Source organism: Mercenaria mercenaria, chromosome 2, assembly GCF_021730395.1.
Source record: "Mercenaria mercenaria strain notata chromosome 2, MADL_Memer_1, whole genome shotgun sequence".
NCBI classification, from domain to species: domain Eukaryota; kingdom Metazoa; phylum Mollusca; class Bivalvia; order Venerida; family Veneridae; genus Mercenaria; species Mercenaria mercenaria.
Genome location: NC_069362.1, coordinates 113,223,627 through 113,240,763, shown reverse-complemented (window position 1 = coordinate 113,240,763; position 17,137 = coordinate 113,223,627). Strand labels below are relative to the sequence as shown.

The 17,137-nt window shown below is 35.9% G+C and overlaps 1 protein-coding gene across 1 annotated transcript in view; it reads right to left on the bottom strand.

Moving 5' to 3' along the window:
* Positions 1-4,338: 4,338 nt before the first annotated feature.
* Positions 4,339-17,137, bottom strand: part of LOC123564947 (xylosyltransferase 2-like) — a 30,718-nt gene continuing 17,919 nt past the window's right edge. The window contains exon 13 of the mRNA XM_045358876.2: positions 4,339-16,835. Coding sequence (XP_045214811.2) covers positions 16,176-16,835 — 660 coding nt within the window. The 3' untranslated portion in view covers positions 4,339-16,175. The remainder of the gene's footprint in view (positions 16,836-17,137) is intronic.

Sequence of the window (17,137 nt, the reverse complement as noted above, 5' to 3'; positions counted from 1 at the left end):
AAGAATAACTGCTGTTTCCAAGCATTTAAATTTCTTCAAAAACAAATGCATTAGTTTCTCCCTTGAGACCCTTGGATTATAGCTTAAATGTTTGCTCTTGATTTAGGTCAGTGTTATAGTGAATATTTAAAATAAAAGAATACAGAAAAAGAAATGTTCCTTTTTCTATTAACAAGAGCTCGTCGAACACTAAATGCCCCCCTTGATGCATTCAGTAATTGCACAAGGAACAGAAATTATATGCTCACTGTAAACAAAAGTTCTACCATTCTGGTTTAATCTGACCTTGACCTTTAACTTAACCTAACAAGAGATTACAGAGTGATCTTGGCGCCATCCACTGAGCCATTTTTGAATGTTCCAAATTTCAAGACTAGCTCAAGGTCAAAATCAAGGTCAAATTTTATTTTGGTACAAAACAATGTGTATATGCTCCAAATTTGAAAGCTGTGGCTTGAGAAATGTGAAAGTAGGTCACTAGATGAATTTCAAGGTCAAAGTTCATTTTGGTAGACAGAACTATGCATGGCTTCAAATTTGGAGGCTGTAGCTTCAGAAATGTGAAAGTAGGTAATAGGTAAAAATCAGTGTCAAATTTCAATTCAGAACACAAAAATATGTATGCGGTCAAAATTTGAAGCCTGTAGCTTCAGAAATGTGAAAGTAGGTCACTAGGTCAATCCCAAGATCAAAGTTCATTTCGGTACACAAAACTATGCATGTGGTTCAAATTTGAAGGCTGTAGCTTGAGAAATGTGAAAGTAGGTCACTAGGTGAAAATCAAGGTCAAATTTTATTTCAGAACACAAAACTATGCAAGTGGTCCAAATTTGAAGCCCGTACCTTCAGAAATGTGAAAGTAGGTCACTAGGTTAAAATTAAGGTCAAATTTTATTTTGAAACAAGAAACTATGCATGACTTAAGGTCCAAATTTGAAGGCTGTACCTTCAAAAATGTGAAAGTAGGTCACTAGGTCAATAACATGGTCAAAGTTTTTTTGGTACACAAACTTATGCATGTGGTCCAAATTTGAAGGCTGTAGCTACAGAAATGTGAAAGTGCCCTAGGCCTAAGCGTTCTGGAGTTATCATCCGGAAACCGTTTAACTGTTCAGGGTCACTGTGACCTTGACCTTTAACATACTGACCTCAAAATCAGTAGCAGGGTTAGATGCTTACTTTTTTTCTAACAATCCTGGCGGGATTCCTCCTTACAAATTCAGCTGTCCCTCCCTGATTTCAGAAATCCCTCCCATTTTCAGTGATTTTATCGATTGTTAACACTATTTAAAAAGATTCAATAAACATATATAACCAAAGCAAATACATCTTTCTTTTATTTATATTTATTGAACATAAAGAATCGATACATTAACATTTGTAGTCCTTCAGCCATGAACTTTGAAAATAACGCGGAACCAGTCTACATACATGTATGTATTCGAGAGTAAACATCCGGACTGGTTAGAACAGATGACTGCAGGGGTGTAAAAAAAAAATTCACTTCACTCGCCCTGCAGGACTAGTAGCCAGTAATATCTCGCCCTTAGTGAACAGCCACTCGCCCTAATAACTGACACTTTTAATACTGTCACTTTTATGAAAGGAGTATTATGTACAATAGTATTATTTCCCGAAAAATATTTATTTTGAAAAGTGTCTAAAAAATTTGGACACAATAATCATCGTCCATCCACCCGTGTTGAAAGAGATGGGAAAAAACGTTAAAGATTATCGGTAATTATTCAGTTGATAAACTAAGTAATTGACCTTGTTTTCATGATCAATTTACACCCCCTCAAAGAGCTAAAAGAAGTGTGTCAGTATCTTGACATCTGAAGTGGAGATCAAAGCGGTATTTTTGCTCGAGATTGTCATGGCATTACGTCATGTTTTCGCGCCATGTGACACATCACTGTCTGATCGTACCGCATCGGTTCTTAAAATTGCTGAGAAAAAGTTTCTTCTTTAATTTGTTATCAAAAGCGAATGTGCTATATCCCGTATAAAAGGTAAATGTCTCAAACGATAGTTACTATAGTGGATATCCTACCTCTGTGACCTGTTTGCCCTCAAGGAATTTACGTTATTGTTTGACAATAAAAACTTAAATTGTTGGTCAAAAAATACATGTACAAAGATTCATTTAAAACTTATTAAAAACCGCAATGACATCACATTGCTTTATTTTAAAATCGCATTTTTATTTACGTTCACGAGGTCACGTAAACTATTCTGCCGCACTAACAGAAATCTCATCTGTTTGCCAAAAATCGTTTTACTCCATGTATTGTAACTGCTGCCGCTTTTTCATTATTTAAGATTTTTTTATTCTGTTTTTTGTTCCTTCTGGTCAAAAGTCTGAATTTTATGCCCAGAGTATTCATCATTTATTTACTTTTAGAAAGAAATAAGTAACTAAGATCGCGCTGTTTGAATTTTTACAAATGATTATATGAAAATTCGACCGTTTTTATAGAATTTTGCCTACATTTCTGTCGATATCTTATTAAAATCATTATAGAATTCAAATAGTATTATTTCTCAAGAGGTGTTGAAAACTTGAAGTGAAAATGTTAAAAAATGAATGCACTACGCACGGTTTTTGTGTACGTGTCGATGTAAATTAGATATTTAATACGATAGGTCGCACGTGCTTGTGGAATGGAAAATTACCGGCATGACGTTTTGATATCTTTACGATTCGCGGGTAAATTCCAGTCAATCCAGGTAGCGACTGAACCATCTCAAAGTTTGTTGACGTTTTGGAGTTGTAATTTCTGAATTTTGGTAAAGTAAGGACGTAAAAAAAAACACTCGCCTGATCGGTCGAGTATACAGCGAGGTCCACTCGTCCTACTCAGACTTTAACTCGCCAATGCGAGCGGGCGAGTGGAATTTTACACCCCTGTCAGATGTCGACTTCGAAAATCGTTTCAAAGCAAGGTTTTTCTGTCATTTTGGTATTTTTGATAATTTTTTTAGCTATAGATATTGAACTGAAAACTTACTGTCCCGACGGGACAGCCAGCTTCCAAGTTCAGGAGGCCCTCCGCTAAAATAGGTGTCCTCGGGATCGCGGGACTGCGTTAAGATCGAACCCTGAGTAGGGGTCATCTGCTGGTCATGACCAACCTCCCTATCAACTTTCATGATCCTAGGCCCAAATGTTCTTGAGTTATCATCCGGAAACCGTTTTACTATTCAGGGTCACTGTGACCTTGACCTTTGACATACAGACCTCAAAATCAATAGGGGTCATCTGCTGGTGATGACTAACCTCCCTATCAACTTTCATGATCCTAGGCCCAAGCGTTCTTGAGTTATCATCCGGAAACGGATTGGTCTACATTCCGACCGACCGACATCTGCAAAACAATATACCCCTCCTTCTTCGAAGGGGGGCATAATTAACATGAGCAGACATATGGATTAGTATTCCTTTCCAATTAATATGAACCCTCCATGTTTGCCCTTTAAAATGTACATGATTCAGTATGACCTTAATGTTATTCAGTATCAACATCATACAGTATGAACATTTTGTAATTCAGTATAACCCTAACATCAGTCGGTATGAACATTATGTAATTCAGTATGACACTAACATCATTCAGAAACGTGTCGTTCAGCATCAACCATATCGAGGGTTCAATGCAATAAGGGCATATCTACATATAATAATTATATGTAGATATGCGTATGTTCTCCATGACTATTTGATAAACGACTTTGTGTCTGAAATCATTAGTCCTCCACCTCTGATAATTCATGTGGGGAAGTTGGCAGTTACTTGCAGAGAACAGGTTTGTACTGGTACAGAACCCAGGAACACTGGTTAGGTTAACTGCCCGCCGTTACATGACTGAAATACTGTTGAAAAACGGCGTTAAACCCAAAACAAACAAACAAAACGCCCTTATTGCGTTGAACCCTCGAATTATGTGCGTTTTGTAATTTAGTATGAGCTTACTTTTCTCAGTATGAACCTTAGTTGTTTCATATGACCCCTGTGACACTCATTGTGAACAGTATGCCTTTTAGTAGGATCCTTACATCCTTTGGTAAGAACCAAACAAAAATGGGACATGATTGGGGGGTGGGGGTGGGGGGGGAAGAGGGACATTAAATATTTCGGGGTCAGAAGCTGTTATTTCTGTTATATTTTTCAAGGCCAACTCTGACCTGTTTAGCATGAGGCTTTCATGCTGTTGTTATCGTTAAAGGCATTAAACCCTCAAACCTTAACTTTGATGTGATGGATGGACAACATTAAATTGTACAAACTTGACCTGTTGGAATCAGATACAGGTCTTGAAACAAAAAAGAAACCAATAAAACATTGTGAGAACATTTTATTAAAAGCTAATATAAATAAGGTTACAAATAAGTCGTTGTAGGAAACTTTTAAATCAATCTAAACAGATTAACACTGGTTACTGTTTGTTAAGGTAGTTGCGCATGTTTGTATAAGCCTTTAAACTTGTCTGTTGGTAGCTTATTATGCTAGATTAAAACTTTCACCTTAAGTTTGTAGAATTTCATCCAGAACTACATGTAGGCCTGTATCTTTAAAATTTACTGTTTTCCCAAACATTTTACCTTCAAAAATAATTCTTAAGTATGTGTCTTTGAAGGCAGAAAAGATGACTTGATGACAAAAATATTTCCAAGATGCAAATTTTAAGGAAACGGACTTAAAAATTTACTGATTTCTTAAAATATCTAATGTATATGGTAACCAGCTTATTTTTTTTTTTTAGAAATTTACAGATGATTCAGTTGAAGTAGAACCTGTTCTTTCTTGATTTGTATTTATTCCATATACATGTACTTGCATAAATGATTCCAATCTTTCAAAACACAGTAATATTTCAAGTAAAATAACAGCAGCTTTCTGCCTGTGAGGATTTTAATAAAGTTACAATATGCGAGACAGGTTTTATCTACACTACAGATAATACAAACATAACTGGCAGTTAAATGTAACATGATTTACTTTAAATTAATCATTTGAAAATGAAATAGCAGCTGAGGCTACCACGTTTTGTAAATATTATGAACCAACCCTTCAATTATTGCCTTCATTGATGACTCTGAATTGCTTTTCCTTTTCTATAATGGGAACCAATAATGGTAAATGCATTATTTGTTCAAAATAAACAGGTAAAAATATCCTAAATTCAAGGTAATTTTTGTAACATTTTTGCAAGTTCATGGCGCTTTAAAGTTTCTGTGCTATGTTTGGCATTTTCTGACGCAATTCCATTGTAAAAAGGAACAATTAATTTTGTTCAAATCAAATTTAGCAATATACAGTAGTTAATGTACACGGGTATATGTCGCGCATATGTGTACATACTGACTGGCTTGTGAATATTTTCTAGGTAAGCACCATTTCTTCCCAAGATTCCTGGATCTGCTAATTTGCAGATACATCATCAAAATGCGCTGACATGATGGGAATTAGGGGTTCTGCCCCTAGACTGTTTTTGAATATAGGTATGTAAATGGTAGGCTCTGGTGCATTTTTTGGTTTCATAACAGAAGCAAAGAAAGAATAATATCAACAGTGCAGTATCAGACTGGGTTTTCCTGTTGGATAGGCTGCACCTAATTTCATATTACCTTTAACAGGCAGGAAAACACTTGTTCCGTCTGGAGAAAGACTTCAATATTTCGATGAGTGACTTTCTTTTAACTGGGTGGAAGTTTTTTAAACTTTTATCAGTCCTTTACCAGTCAAACACAACACTGACTTGTTGAAACATGTAAACTTGGGAGCCTGAATAGCAGTTCAGTATTATTCTCATAGTATAAGTCTGTGATAAAATTTGTAAACTGATTAAAAGAGCAAAAAGCTACAACATATGAATGTTTTACAGTGGCGAAATATTAAAGGCATAATTTTAAAGGTAGCTATTAATATCTACAAATGACCCGCTTATTAGAAGTGTAAATCCTAACTAATCTATTCAATAACTTTTCTAACACCACACTTCATTTTTTATTTTGAATTCTTTAACACATACTGTTATATTTTAATGAAAATTTGACATACTATTCAATAGTCATTTAAGTTAAACAAACTGAATAAAGATCAGTTAACTTCAATAAAACATAGCAAGGATATCAGTTAGGCATGAATTCACAGAGCCGTGACAGTTGCAATAAGACGACCAATCTATAAAAAGTCATACAAAATGAATGCAACTTGGTGCTGGGCGCTATGAGGAAAGTAGTCCATTCTGTGTGATAAAGAGAAATTTGCAGCCAGCCATATTCAAGGGATAGAATATGCTCTTAGATTATCAAATTACCAGATTCATATTATTATTATACCAGATTCGTATCTAGAAACATTGCAAAACATGGATGACTACTTCTCGATGCAAAGCCAATCATCTTTCTGTTGCATAGTTATTTTCACTAATAAAATTTTGTTCATTTGAGTAAATTTGAAAATTATCAGTGCTAAGTTACTTTCTGGTGCCAAGTCGCGTGAAATTAGTGGCAATATGAACTTTACATGATATGGAAAATACTGATAGACATTCCATTTCACCTAAAAGCAGCTAAAATCATTATATAATAATTTGAATTTCAAATTTGATACATTCAAAGTGCTGTCTTTGGGAATTACATGTACTGATAATGTGACAATGGATTAAGGGTTATCTTATTGTAACTGTTAATGTTAAATGAGTTTACTTATGATATTTACTGGTGTTACATTTTATTATAATAGTAAAATATTCATTACATATTGTGTCCAATTTTCATTCAAATAATGTCAAAATCTGGCAGAGGTAAAAACAAAACAAAAAAAGACAGAAAAGTTGTTGATTATATAAATTATAATTTAACTAGCAGTACCACTATATACATGTACCAATATTAGAATTATAATGCTATAATATGAAAACTAGGAATGTGTCTATAGGACACAGATGCCCCCACTGTTTGATGCTACCAGACACCCAAGTGAAAGTCCCATGAGTAATGTCACTTTGACAATAGAACATGTATACTGAAGTTATAGCCTGCACAAGAATATTCTTCTACGCCTATAAAAGTTATAGTTCAGAAAAAGATGACATAAAATATCAAAGTGTGATCTTGACCTTTGATTTAGGGGTCATGTGATCTTGATCTTTGATTCAGAGGTCGTGTGATCTTGATGTTTGTTCAGAGGTCATGTGATCTTGACCTTTGATTTAGAGGTTGTGTGACCTTGACATTTGATTTAAAGGTCTAAGTCTTGCCCTAAGCACATCATCTTATTCTGGTAAATGTGACTGTCCTTATCCATCTTAATATACAATATAACAATATAATGTACAAACAAAAGCAGACACGAAAAACCTTAAACCCCTAAGTGTGACCTTGACTGTAACATAATATGAGCCAAGCCATGTGAAAACCAAAATAGTGGCTTTGCGACCTGCATGGATCCAGACCAGCCTGCGCATCCGTGCAGTCTTGTCAGGATCCATGCTGTTCGCTTTCAAAGCCTATTGCAATTAGAGAAACAGTAAGCGAACAGCATGGATCCTGACCAGACTGCGCAGATGCGCAGGCTGGTCTGGATCCATGCTGTTCGCAAAGCCACTATGTTGGTTTTCCCATGGCGCGGCTCAATTATCTTCTTATGAAGGTTATTTATGCCAAGTCATTTCGAAATCCAACAGTGCACAAAGTTACTGGCCCGACATGATTTCATGCACACACACACAGATATGCACGGACAACAGTGGTAACACTATATACATCCCCACCATTTTTAATAGCGGTGGCATAAAAATGAGTATTGGAGAAATACCAAAATGTTAGATACAAAAGCATTTATAAACCCCAAATACAAAACATCAATATCGAATAAATTCTCCCACATCTAATGCATGCAGCTTTAATAGGAAAACATGGCAACGTGCTGCATGTAAGAAGAAAAGGGTGTGTTTTTTGCGTAGTTAACTTGGTAGACTAACTTTTCTGTATACTATATGTGGTAAACAAATTAATGAAGTGCTGCAAGTCTACATAAAAATATTGTAAGTTCAACAGGACAACAACAGCCATGTTTGACATGACCATCCTATACGGCGAAGAAAGTGTGCTGTGTGAAAGGTGACCAAAAAGGATAACTACCTCGTCAACAGTTTAAGGTTGCAAAAAGCAGAATTATTTTGTAACAATGAATCATACAGAGGAGACACAGTGTTATCAAGAACTACTGTTTTGCAAAAGTTATGGTTTAAGTAATGCGATTCCTTAATTGTTCTTCATACATTCATGAAGTTTAGATGAATTGCATTCTACATTTTCAAGTACATTGTAAATTTAAATGGAGATAATTCAAGAAGTAAAGCAGAGTCACAGTTCTTGTATGCTGCACTTCCTTTTAATGTCCTCTGTCATTGTGTTTTAAGATATATCCCTGCTGTAAAAGTTTTGTACTTATGCTCCAGACAGTGTTATGAGTAAATTAAACTAGAGCTATCACTAAAGGTGATGAATGTACCCCCCGCATACACTGACACAGTACATTGCAATATGATGCACACAAGATTGCATAATTATGTGGACTGTATGTATATAGACTGTATGTATACAGTATAGTAACAAAAAACAAAGTCCCATAACTATGCAGAATATTTATCTAAAAGAATGTAACATGCACCATGCACAACTAGGGTTGGTACTGATCACTTGTGTGAAGTTTCATTAAATTATGTGTAAGGGTTTGGTAGATTAGGCACGCACAAGATTGCATATGCAGACTGTATGTACATAGTATGTTAACAAGAAACAAAGTCCCATAACTCTGCAATTTTTGTCGCCGAAAGAACCTAACATGCCCCATGCACAACTACTGTTGTTACTGATCACTTGTGTGAAGTTTCATTAAATTGTGTCAAGGGGATGAGGAGAGATGGTGCGCACAAGATTGTGTCTATGTACAAACGTATATTGTACAGTAACAAAAAAACAAAGTCCCATAACTCTGCAATTTTTTTTCTGAAAGAACCTAACATGCCCCATGCACAACTACTGTTGTTACTGATCACTTGTGTGAAGTTTCATTAAATTGTGTCAAGGGGATAAGGAGAGATGGTGCGCACAAGATTGTGTCTATGTATATAGTATAGTAACAAAAAACAAAGTCCCATAACTCTGCAAATTTTTTTCCAAAAGAACCTAACATGCCCCATGCACAACTACTGTTGGTACTGATCACTTGTGTGAAGTTTCATTAAATTCTGTCAAGGGGATAAGGAGAGATGGTGCGCACAAGATTGCGTCTACGGACAGACGGCCAGACGGACAGACAACCTGAAACCAGTATACCCCCCCTTACAACTTTGTTGTCGGGGGGTACAATAAAAGGAGAAAATTCAGAAAGAAAGTAAGGTAGAGTTATAATTCTTGTACACTGCAGTTCTCTTAATATCCTCAATTCTTTGTTCATTTTGAATAAAATCCCTGATAATTAAAAAAGTACAAAATGACTGAGTTACAGTTCTTGTACAACGCACTTTCTCTCAATATCCATGATCATTGTAAAGGGTTTTAAACAGACAAAAGATTTATATGCGATTGGATGCATGGATGGACTGAGTCCATTACTACATCCTGCTTCGCATTTCGGCGGGAGAATATAAGGAAACTTTCATGCAAAAAGTTCTTTACACAGCCCAGTTGTCAACAACAGTTATTTAAAATTGAGTTTAAATTTTCTGTACAAATGACAATATCGTACATGTAAAATACATAGAAAATGAATAAAGAAACAGTCATGCTTAAATTACCTTTGGTAAGTATTAAAGTTTTTAAAAAGTTTCGCACTACACAGAGAAAATTTTAAAGAAGAACAGAAAGTTTATACATACAGAAAATTGTGTATCTAAAACATTATTACTTGAATATTGCATTCTGGAGAGGGTGATAAGACAAATGTTCACCCAAAGAAATATGAATATACACAGAGGCACTGAGAATGGCTAAATTTCATGTTCAATAGGGCGATTATAATTCCTATAGCCCTCACCAAAATGCAATGTTGATTTTATTACTGTAACAGTCGAAAAACAAACTGATTCTAATAGAAATAGAAATCTTTAAACAAACTAAATAACAAATAAAAGTAAATCATATGTGATTGCTTATATGCACAGGTGGTATTAAAGTATGTAACAACAAATGATCTGAAAAAAAAATCATGTGCATGGTAAACCACAACTGCTCATTTTTTTTTGTATTTATTTGAAAATCCATATATTAGACCAGGGATTTTCTAAAATATTCTTTAAAATCAGGTATAACAAAATATTATACAGTCAAACTTCACTGCACTCAAACTCTGACAATTCGAATATCATTCTTAGATCGAACTCGTCATCTGGTCCCAGCAAAATCCATATACAATAATCCATGTATAATGTATAATTTTCTGTGGTTCGAACTACCGCTAACTTGAACTTATTTTGCCAGTCCCGTCAAGTTCAAGCGAGCGAAGTTTGACTGTATCAGCTTTTGACTATTTACATTCATAAAATCAAATACAAGAAAGTTTGTCCTAGAGCCCAAGGGCGCTTCTCATGTAAACACCATTAAGATTTTCAAAAAGTTAAATTAAAGAAAGAAAAAGTCATTAGGGCCTAAATATGTTAAAGTGGATATAACATTTGTGGCAAAATCATGATGAAATCCTTAACTTTGCTTTAAAGTGCCACAATTTTTTTTCAAGATTTCATAGTATTTCAGTATAAAGTTTAAATACTTGTTACAAGTACATGAACACTGAGAAAAAAGACAAAATTGGTCCAGTTTTCATTTAAAAAATTTGAATAGTGTGCATAAGAAATTTATCTGTCTCAAAGTTGGCTATAAAAATGATAAGTATGATAATTTATTTATTTGGGTTTTACGGCGCACCAACACAGTATAGGTTATATGGTGCCAAAAAGCACTACAAAGACCTACATATCCCTATCTACCGGTATTGCTAACCTTTCCCACAGAATTCTAAACCCAAACATCAAACATACTATTTCTAATTAAGGCTCTTATCAGTAACATTTCAATCAATAAATTTCAATCAATAAAATTAAATTTTATAAACTATAAAAAATGAAATCTTGGCTTCTTACATTCAACCCAAACATCACAGCAAGAGGGCCATGATGGCCCTATATCGCTCACCTGTTATCATTGCACTTGAGGACAAGAAGGTCCTCAGAAAAAATATCTAAGTCCAAAGACCAGGAACAACAAAAGGAAGAAATTAAACCAAAAAGAAAAAAAAAATCTTACAAGGTAGAGATATGTCAAAATACACCTAAAAATTGGAGGTACCATCCATGTTGTACGACAGAAAAATGGTCTCAGTTTTTCCCTACGGTCAATAATAAAAAAGTTACTAAAAACAAGCTATTTATAGTAACGTAAAAGGGAAGTAATTAAAACAAGAGGACCATGATGGTCCTGAATCGCTCACCTATCCCCACATGACCCAGTGTTGAACTGAGTATGACGTCGTTATTTCTATTATTTGACACAGTGACCTAGTTTTTGAGCACATGTGACCTAGATATCATCAAGATAAAAAATTCTGACCAATTTTCATGAAGATCCATTGAAAAATATGGCCTCTAGAGCGGTCACAAGGTTTTTCTATTATTTGACCTAATGACCTAGTTTTTGAAGGCACGTGACCCACTTTTAAACTTGACCTAGATATCATCAAGGTGAACATTCTCACCAATTTTCATGAAGATCTCTTGAAAAATATGGCCTCCAGAGAGGTCACAAGGTTTTTCTATTTTTCGACCTACTGACCTAGTTTTTGACCACACATGACCCAGTTACGAATCTGACCTACATATCATCAAGCTGAACATTCTCACCCATTTTCATGAAGATCCATTGAGAAATATGGCCTCTAGAGAGGTCACAAGGTTTTTCTATTTTTAGACCTACTGACCTAGATTTTGATCCCACGTGACCCAGTTTTGAACTTGACCTAGATATCATCAAGGTGAACATTCTGACCAATATTCATGAAGATCTCATGAAAAATATGGCCTCTAGAGAGGTCACAAGGTTTTTCTACTTTTAGATCTACTGACCTAGTTTTTAACCCCATGTGACCCAGTTTCGAACTTGACCTAGATATCATCAAGGTAAACATTCTGACCAATTTTCATGAAGATCCATTGAAAAATATGGCCTCTAGAGAGGTCACAAGGTTTTTCTACTTTTAGACCAACTGACCTAGTTTTTGACCGCACGTGACCCAGTTTCGAACTTGACCTAGATATCATCAAGGTGAACATTCTGACCAATTTTCATGAAGATCCATTGAGAAATATCGCCTCTAGAGAGGTCACAAGGTTTTTCTATTTTTAGACCTACTGACCTAGTTTTTGACCCCACGTGACCCAGTTTCGAACTTGACCTAGATATCATCAAGGTGAACATTCTGACCAATATTCTTGAAGATCTCATGTAAAATATGGCCTCTAGAGAGGTCACAAGGTCTTTCTATTTTTAGACCTACTGACCTAGTTTTTAAACCCACGTGACCCAGTTTCGAACTTGACCTAGATATCATCAAGGTGAACATTCTGACCAATTTTCATGAAGATCCATTGAGAAATATGGCCTCTAGAGAGGTCACAAGGTTTTTCTATTTTTAGACCTAATGACCTAGTTTTTGGCCCCACTTGACCCAGTTTCGAACTTGACCTAGATATCATCAAGGTGAACATTCTGACCAATATTCATGAAGATCTCATGAAAAATATGGCCTCTAGAGAGGTCACAAGGTTTTTTTATTTTTAGACCTACTGACCTAGTTTTTGACAGCATGTGACCCAGTTTCGAACTTGACCTAGATATCATCAAGGTGAACATTCTGACCAATTTTCATGAAGATCTTTTGAAATATATGGCCTCTAGAGAGGTCACAAGGTTTTTCTATTTTTAGACCTACTGAACTAGTTTTTGAGGGCACATGACCCAGTTTCGAACTTGACCTAGATATCATCTAGATGAACATTCTGACCAACTTTCATAAAGATCCCACGAAAAATGTGACCTCCAGAGTGGTCACAAGCAAAAGTTTACGGACGGACGCACAGACGACGGACGCTGCGTGATCACAAAAGCTCACCTTGTCACTATGTGACAGGTGAGCTAAAAATGATTGTAAGTTAACAAAAGAAGGATCTGCCAAATAAATCTGTTGACATAAATGAAATTTCCTATCAGTATCTTCATTAGTTACGGAGATATACCCATTTTAATTTGAAATAAAGGGAGGTAATTTGACATAAAATCAGTCCATAGTTATCTACCCTCATTGGCTCAGTCCAGCTAATGACAATAATGAAATTTCAAATAAGTCCTATAAGTACTTACTGATATAAATCCATTTTGATTACAATCAGGGGAGGTAATCAGATATAAAATAACTCTGGAACCTAAGAATGGATCTGATTTGTCATAGAATCCATGATTTATTGTTGTTTAAGATATTTTGGAAGTTTGTATCAAATAAAACCATAAATGAAGTCTCTATATGGCTGCAAAAGCCAATATAGCCAATTTTTGACATTTAAGGGGCCATAACTCTGGAACCCATAAAGGAATCTGGCCAGTTCAAGGAAGGAACCAAGATCATATGGTGATACAAGTCGTGTGCAAGTTTGGTTAAAATAAAATCATAAATAAAGCTGCTATTGTGCAGACAAGGTCAAAATAGCTAATTTAGGCCCTTTCAGGGGCCATAACTCTGAAATCCATTATGGGATCTGGCCGGTTCAAGAAAGGAACCGAGATCTTATGGTGACACAAGTTTTGTGCAAATCTGATTAAATTCAAATCATAAATGAAGCTGCTATTGTGCAGACAAGGTCAAAATAGCAAATTCTGGCCCTTTCAGGGGCCATCACTCTGGAACCCAAAATGGAATCTGGCCAGTTCAAGAAAGGAACCAAGATCATATGGTGATACAAGTCGTGTGCAAGTTTGGTTAAAATAAAATCATAAATGAAGCTGCTATTGTGCAGACAAGGTCAAAATAGCTAATTTTGGCCCTTTCAGGGGCCATAACTCTGGAACCTGTAATGGGATCTGGCCAGTTCAAGAAAGGAACTGAGATCTTATGGTGATACAAGGTGTGTGCAAGTTTGGTTAAAATAAAATCATAAATGAAACCACTACCGTGCAGACAAGAAATTGTTGACGCACGGACGGACGCACGAGACGGACGGACTGACGACGGATGATCACAAAAGCTCACCTTGTCACTATGTGACAGGTGAGCTAAAAAGTCATGCTCTTAAAGCCATAAAATAGTAGCTAACTTACAACCACATTTACCTAGAACTGTTCATTAGTAACAAATGCACAGTGAACTGAAGAATTTAATCAAAATATTTGTTCTAGTGCTGTAATCGAAAATGTGATCTCAGTTTAGCAAGCTAGAACTGTAAACAGCCTGCACTTAAGAATTTTCCAACACACAACAGTGATTACAGCCACACTTGTGTTAAGCAGGCAGCCGAGGGAGTGACACAATCTGGCTTCTAAAGACAGGTGGCTGCTCAAGACAAGTTGAAACTAGAACAAAAAGTCAACTGAGAAATTAACTGACTAAGTGGCTGTTGAATATAGGAGCTCTACAGCAGGTTCAACTGCAGTTAATCTTCACATTTTGTAAAAGTGATGTTACACAGGAAAGTAACATATGTATAATCGATATGACAGCAAGAATGGCTTGCAGGGCCATAGTGAAAACTATATACTCTGCAGGTTAATAGTGAAAACTATTTACCCCAAGGCCATAGAGGAATTAACTGAACTTTTCCCCAATGCATTCCTTCAACAAAATGAGAGATTCATTATAAAGTTTACCCAGGAAGTGTTGTATAATTTGATCTCCAATAGCAGGCACTTGTCTAAAGCAGTCAGTCAGCTGACTCCCAAGTTAAGATTTGTTCTAATTTCAACTTCTCTTAAACAACCACCTGCATTAAGCAGTCATACTGTGTCTCTCCCTTGGATGGCTGTATAATGACACACATTAAAATTAATGTTACTTAAAAGCTGGTGACTCAAAGGAAAATTATTGAGTTATAAAGTACTAGATATTTTTGCAAAGCTTAATATAGGCTATCTTTAAAATGTGAATTGATTCATGGGGTAGAATATTTGTAGCGAAACCTGCCATGTGAGGTCACTTCATGATATAAAAGATATGAGTAGAGTTTGAAAACATCTGGTCACGTTTCTAAGACTGCTTACATGCTACACTTTTACAAATTTTCTGTTTTAAAAGGGACATAATTTTGACAAAATGAAAGCCAAAGTAAAGTGATGAAACCTGCTCTGTGAGATCAACTCTATGACGTTAAAGACATGGTGACATGCATAAGATTGAAAGCATTTGGCCAAGTAGTTTTTGGGGAAAAAAACCACTTGCATGCAAATAGGTTATCTAAAAACACTTTCTCAAGTATTATTTTCAACAAAAATGGACAGTTATTCAATATAACTTAAGCAAAATCCCTTGCAATAATTTCTGACTTGACTGTAATGTTAAAAGTGTATCGACCTAAAGCTAAACTTTTATATTCAATAATATCCCGACTAAAGCTAACATTTTATGTTCAAAAATCTCCCATACCAAATCCCATTCCTTCTTAAGAACAAAATAAATAACACTTAAATCATTCATCAAACAAAATTGTAAACTCCAACCCTTCCAAAACACTAATAATGCCATATTTAGGTATAAGAACAAATATGTGAATGACACATCGATTTGTCATAAAATGTATATAAATGTATCTCCAACAAGGTAATTTATACATCTTTGTATAATAATTGAGCCGTGCCATGAGAAAACCAACATAGTGGCTTTGCGACCAGCATGGATCCAGACCAGCCTGCGCATCCGCGCAGTCTGGTCAGCATCCATGCTGTTCGCTAACGGTTTCTCTAATTGCAGTAGGCTTTAAAAGCGAACAGCATGGATCCTGACCAGACTGCGCGGATGCGCAGGCTGGTCTGGATCCATGCTGGTCGCAAAGCCACTGTGTTGGTTTTCCCATGGCACGGCTCATATGAACATATCACAGATATATAAATAATTACATCGCAAATCATTGCTAAATCTTTAAATTGCTTAACATTATTTGAGATATTTCCGATTTAGGATCAGGTGACAAAGAGCTCCACCTTGTGTTAACACAGAGATCAATGGGCGGGCAACTCTGACCCAAATCAAACACAGAGCATGTGTCCTGCACCGACCATGAAAATGCAGACAGCTTGTCAATCCAGGCTTCCAAATCAGGACCAACTTTACGTCCATTTATCACAGACTCCTGATACAACTTGGCAGAATCTTTGATGCCGAGTTTTTCAGTAAAATCACTATAATTTGTATGAGAATATAACCCTTGGGGTCCATTATGCAATGAGATTGCTTGATCTCGAGTCAACGGCACGTTGTTTTGTGTAGAATATGGCAGAACAACAAACTGAACTTCCGCACAGACTTTCAACCTATACAGCAGTTTAACAGTCCATACTCCGGGTCGAAGAGGAGCTTTAAGCTTTGGTTTATGAGCATCTATACGAGTCTCTTTTGTCACTGTAATATCTTGATACACTGCTACAATCCCCACAGGGTCTATCCACGCCACAGATAATGTTGTTTCAGTGCCATAGCCCCACACATGACGTAATGCTACTTCACTGTTAGGACCCAAAAACTTGGGGTAATTTCTAAATACAAGTTCTTTCGGATCAAAATCTGTACCAACCTAGAAATACAATAATTTGTATTGTATGCAAGTTGAAATACAATAATTTCCTGTTAACAAACATCTTGTTCATTTTCAAAGCAATTCAAGAGAAACAGGCTAGAACTTTGAAACAGCAAACAGTCCACCCTCACAGCAAAAACATATATAAATTGATGATCCTACATGTATTTAACCCTTAGCCTGCTGCAGGCGAATTTAACAGCCTTTGCAAACAGCTTGGAACCTGAGATCAGACGCGTCTGATCAGGTTCCAAGCTGTTTGCTACTCTGACAATATTTCTTCCAATTTTGGAGCAAAT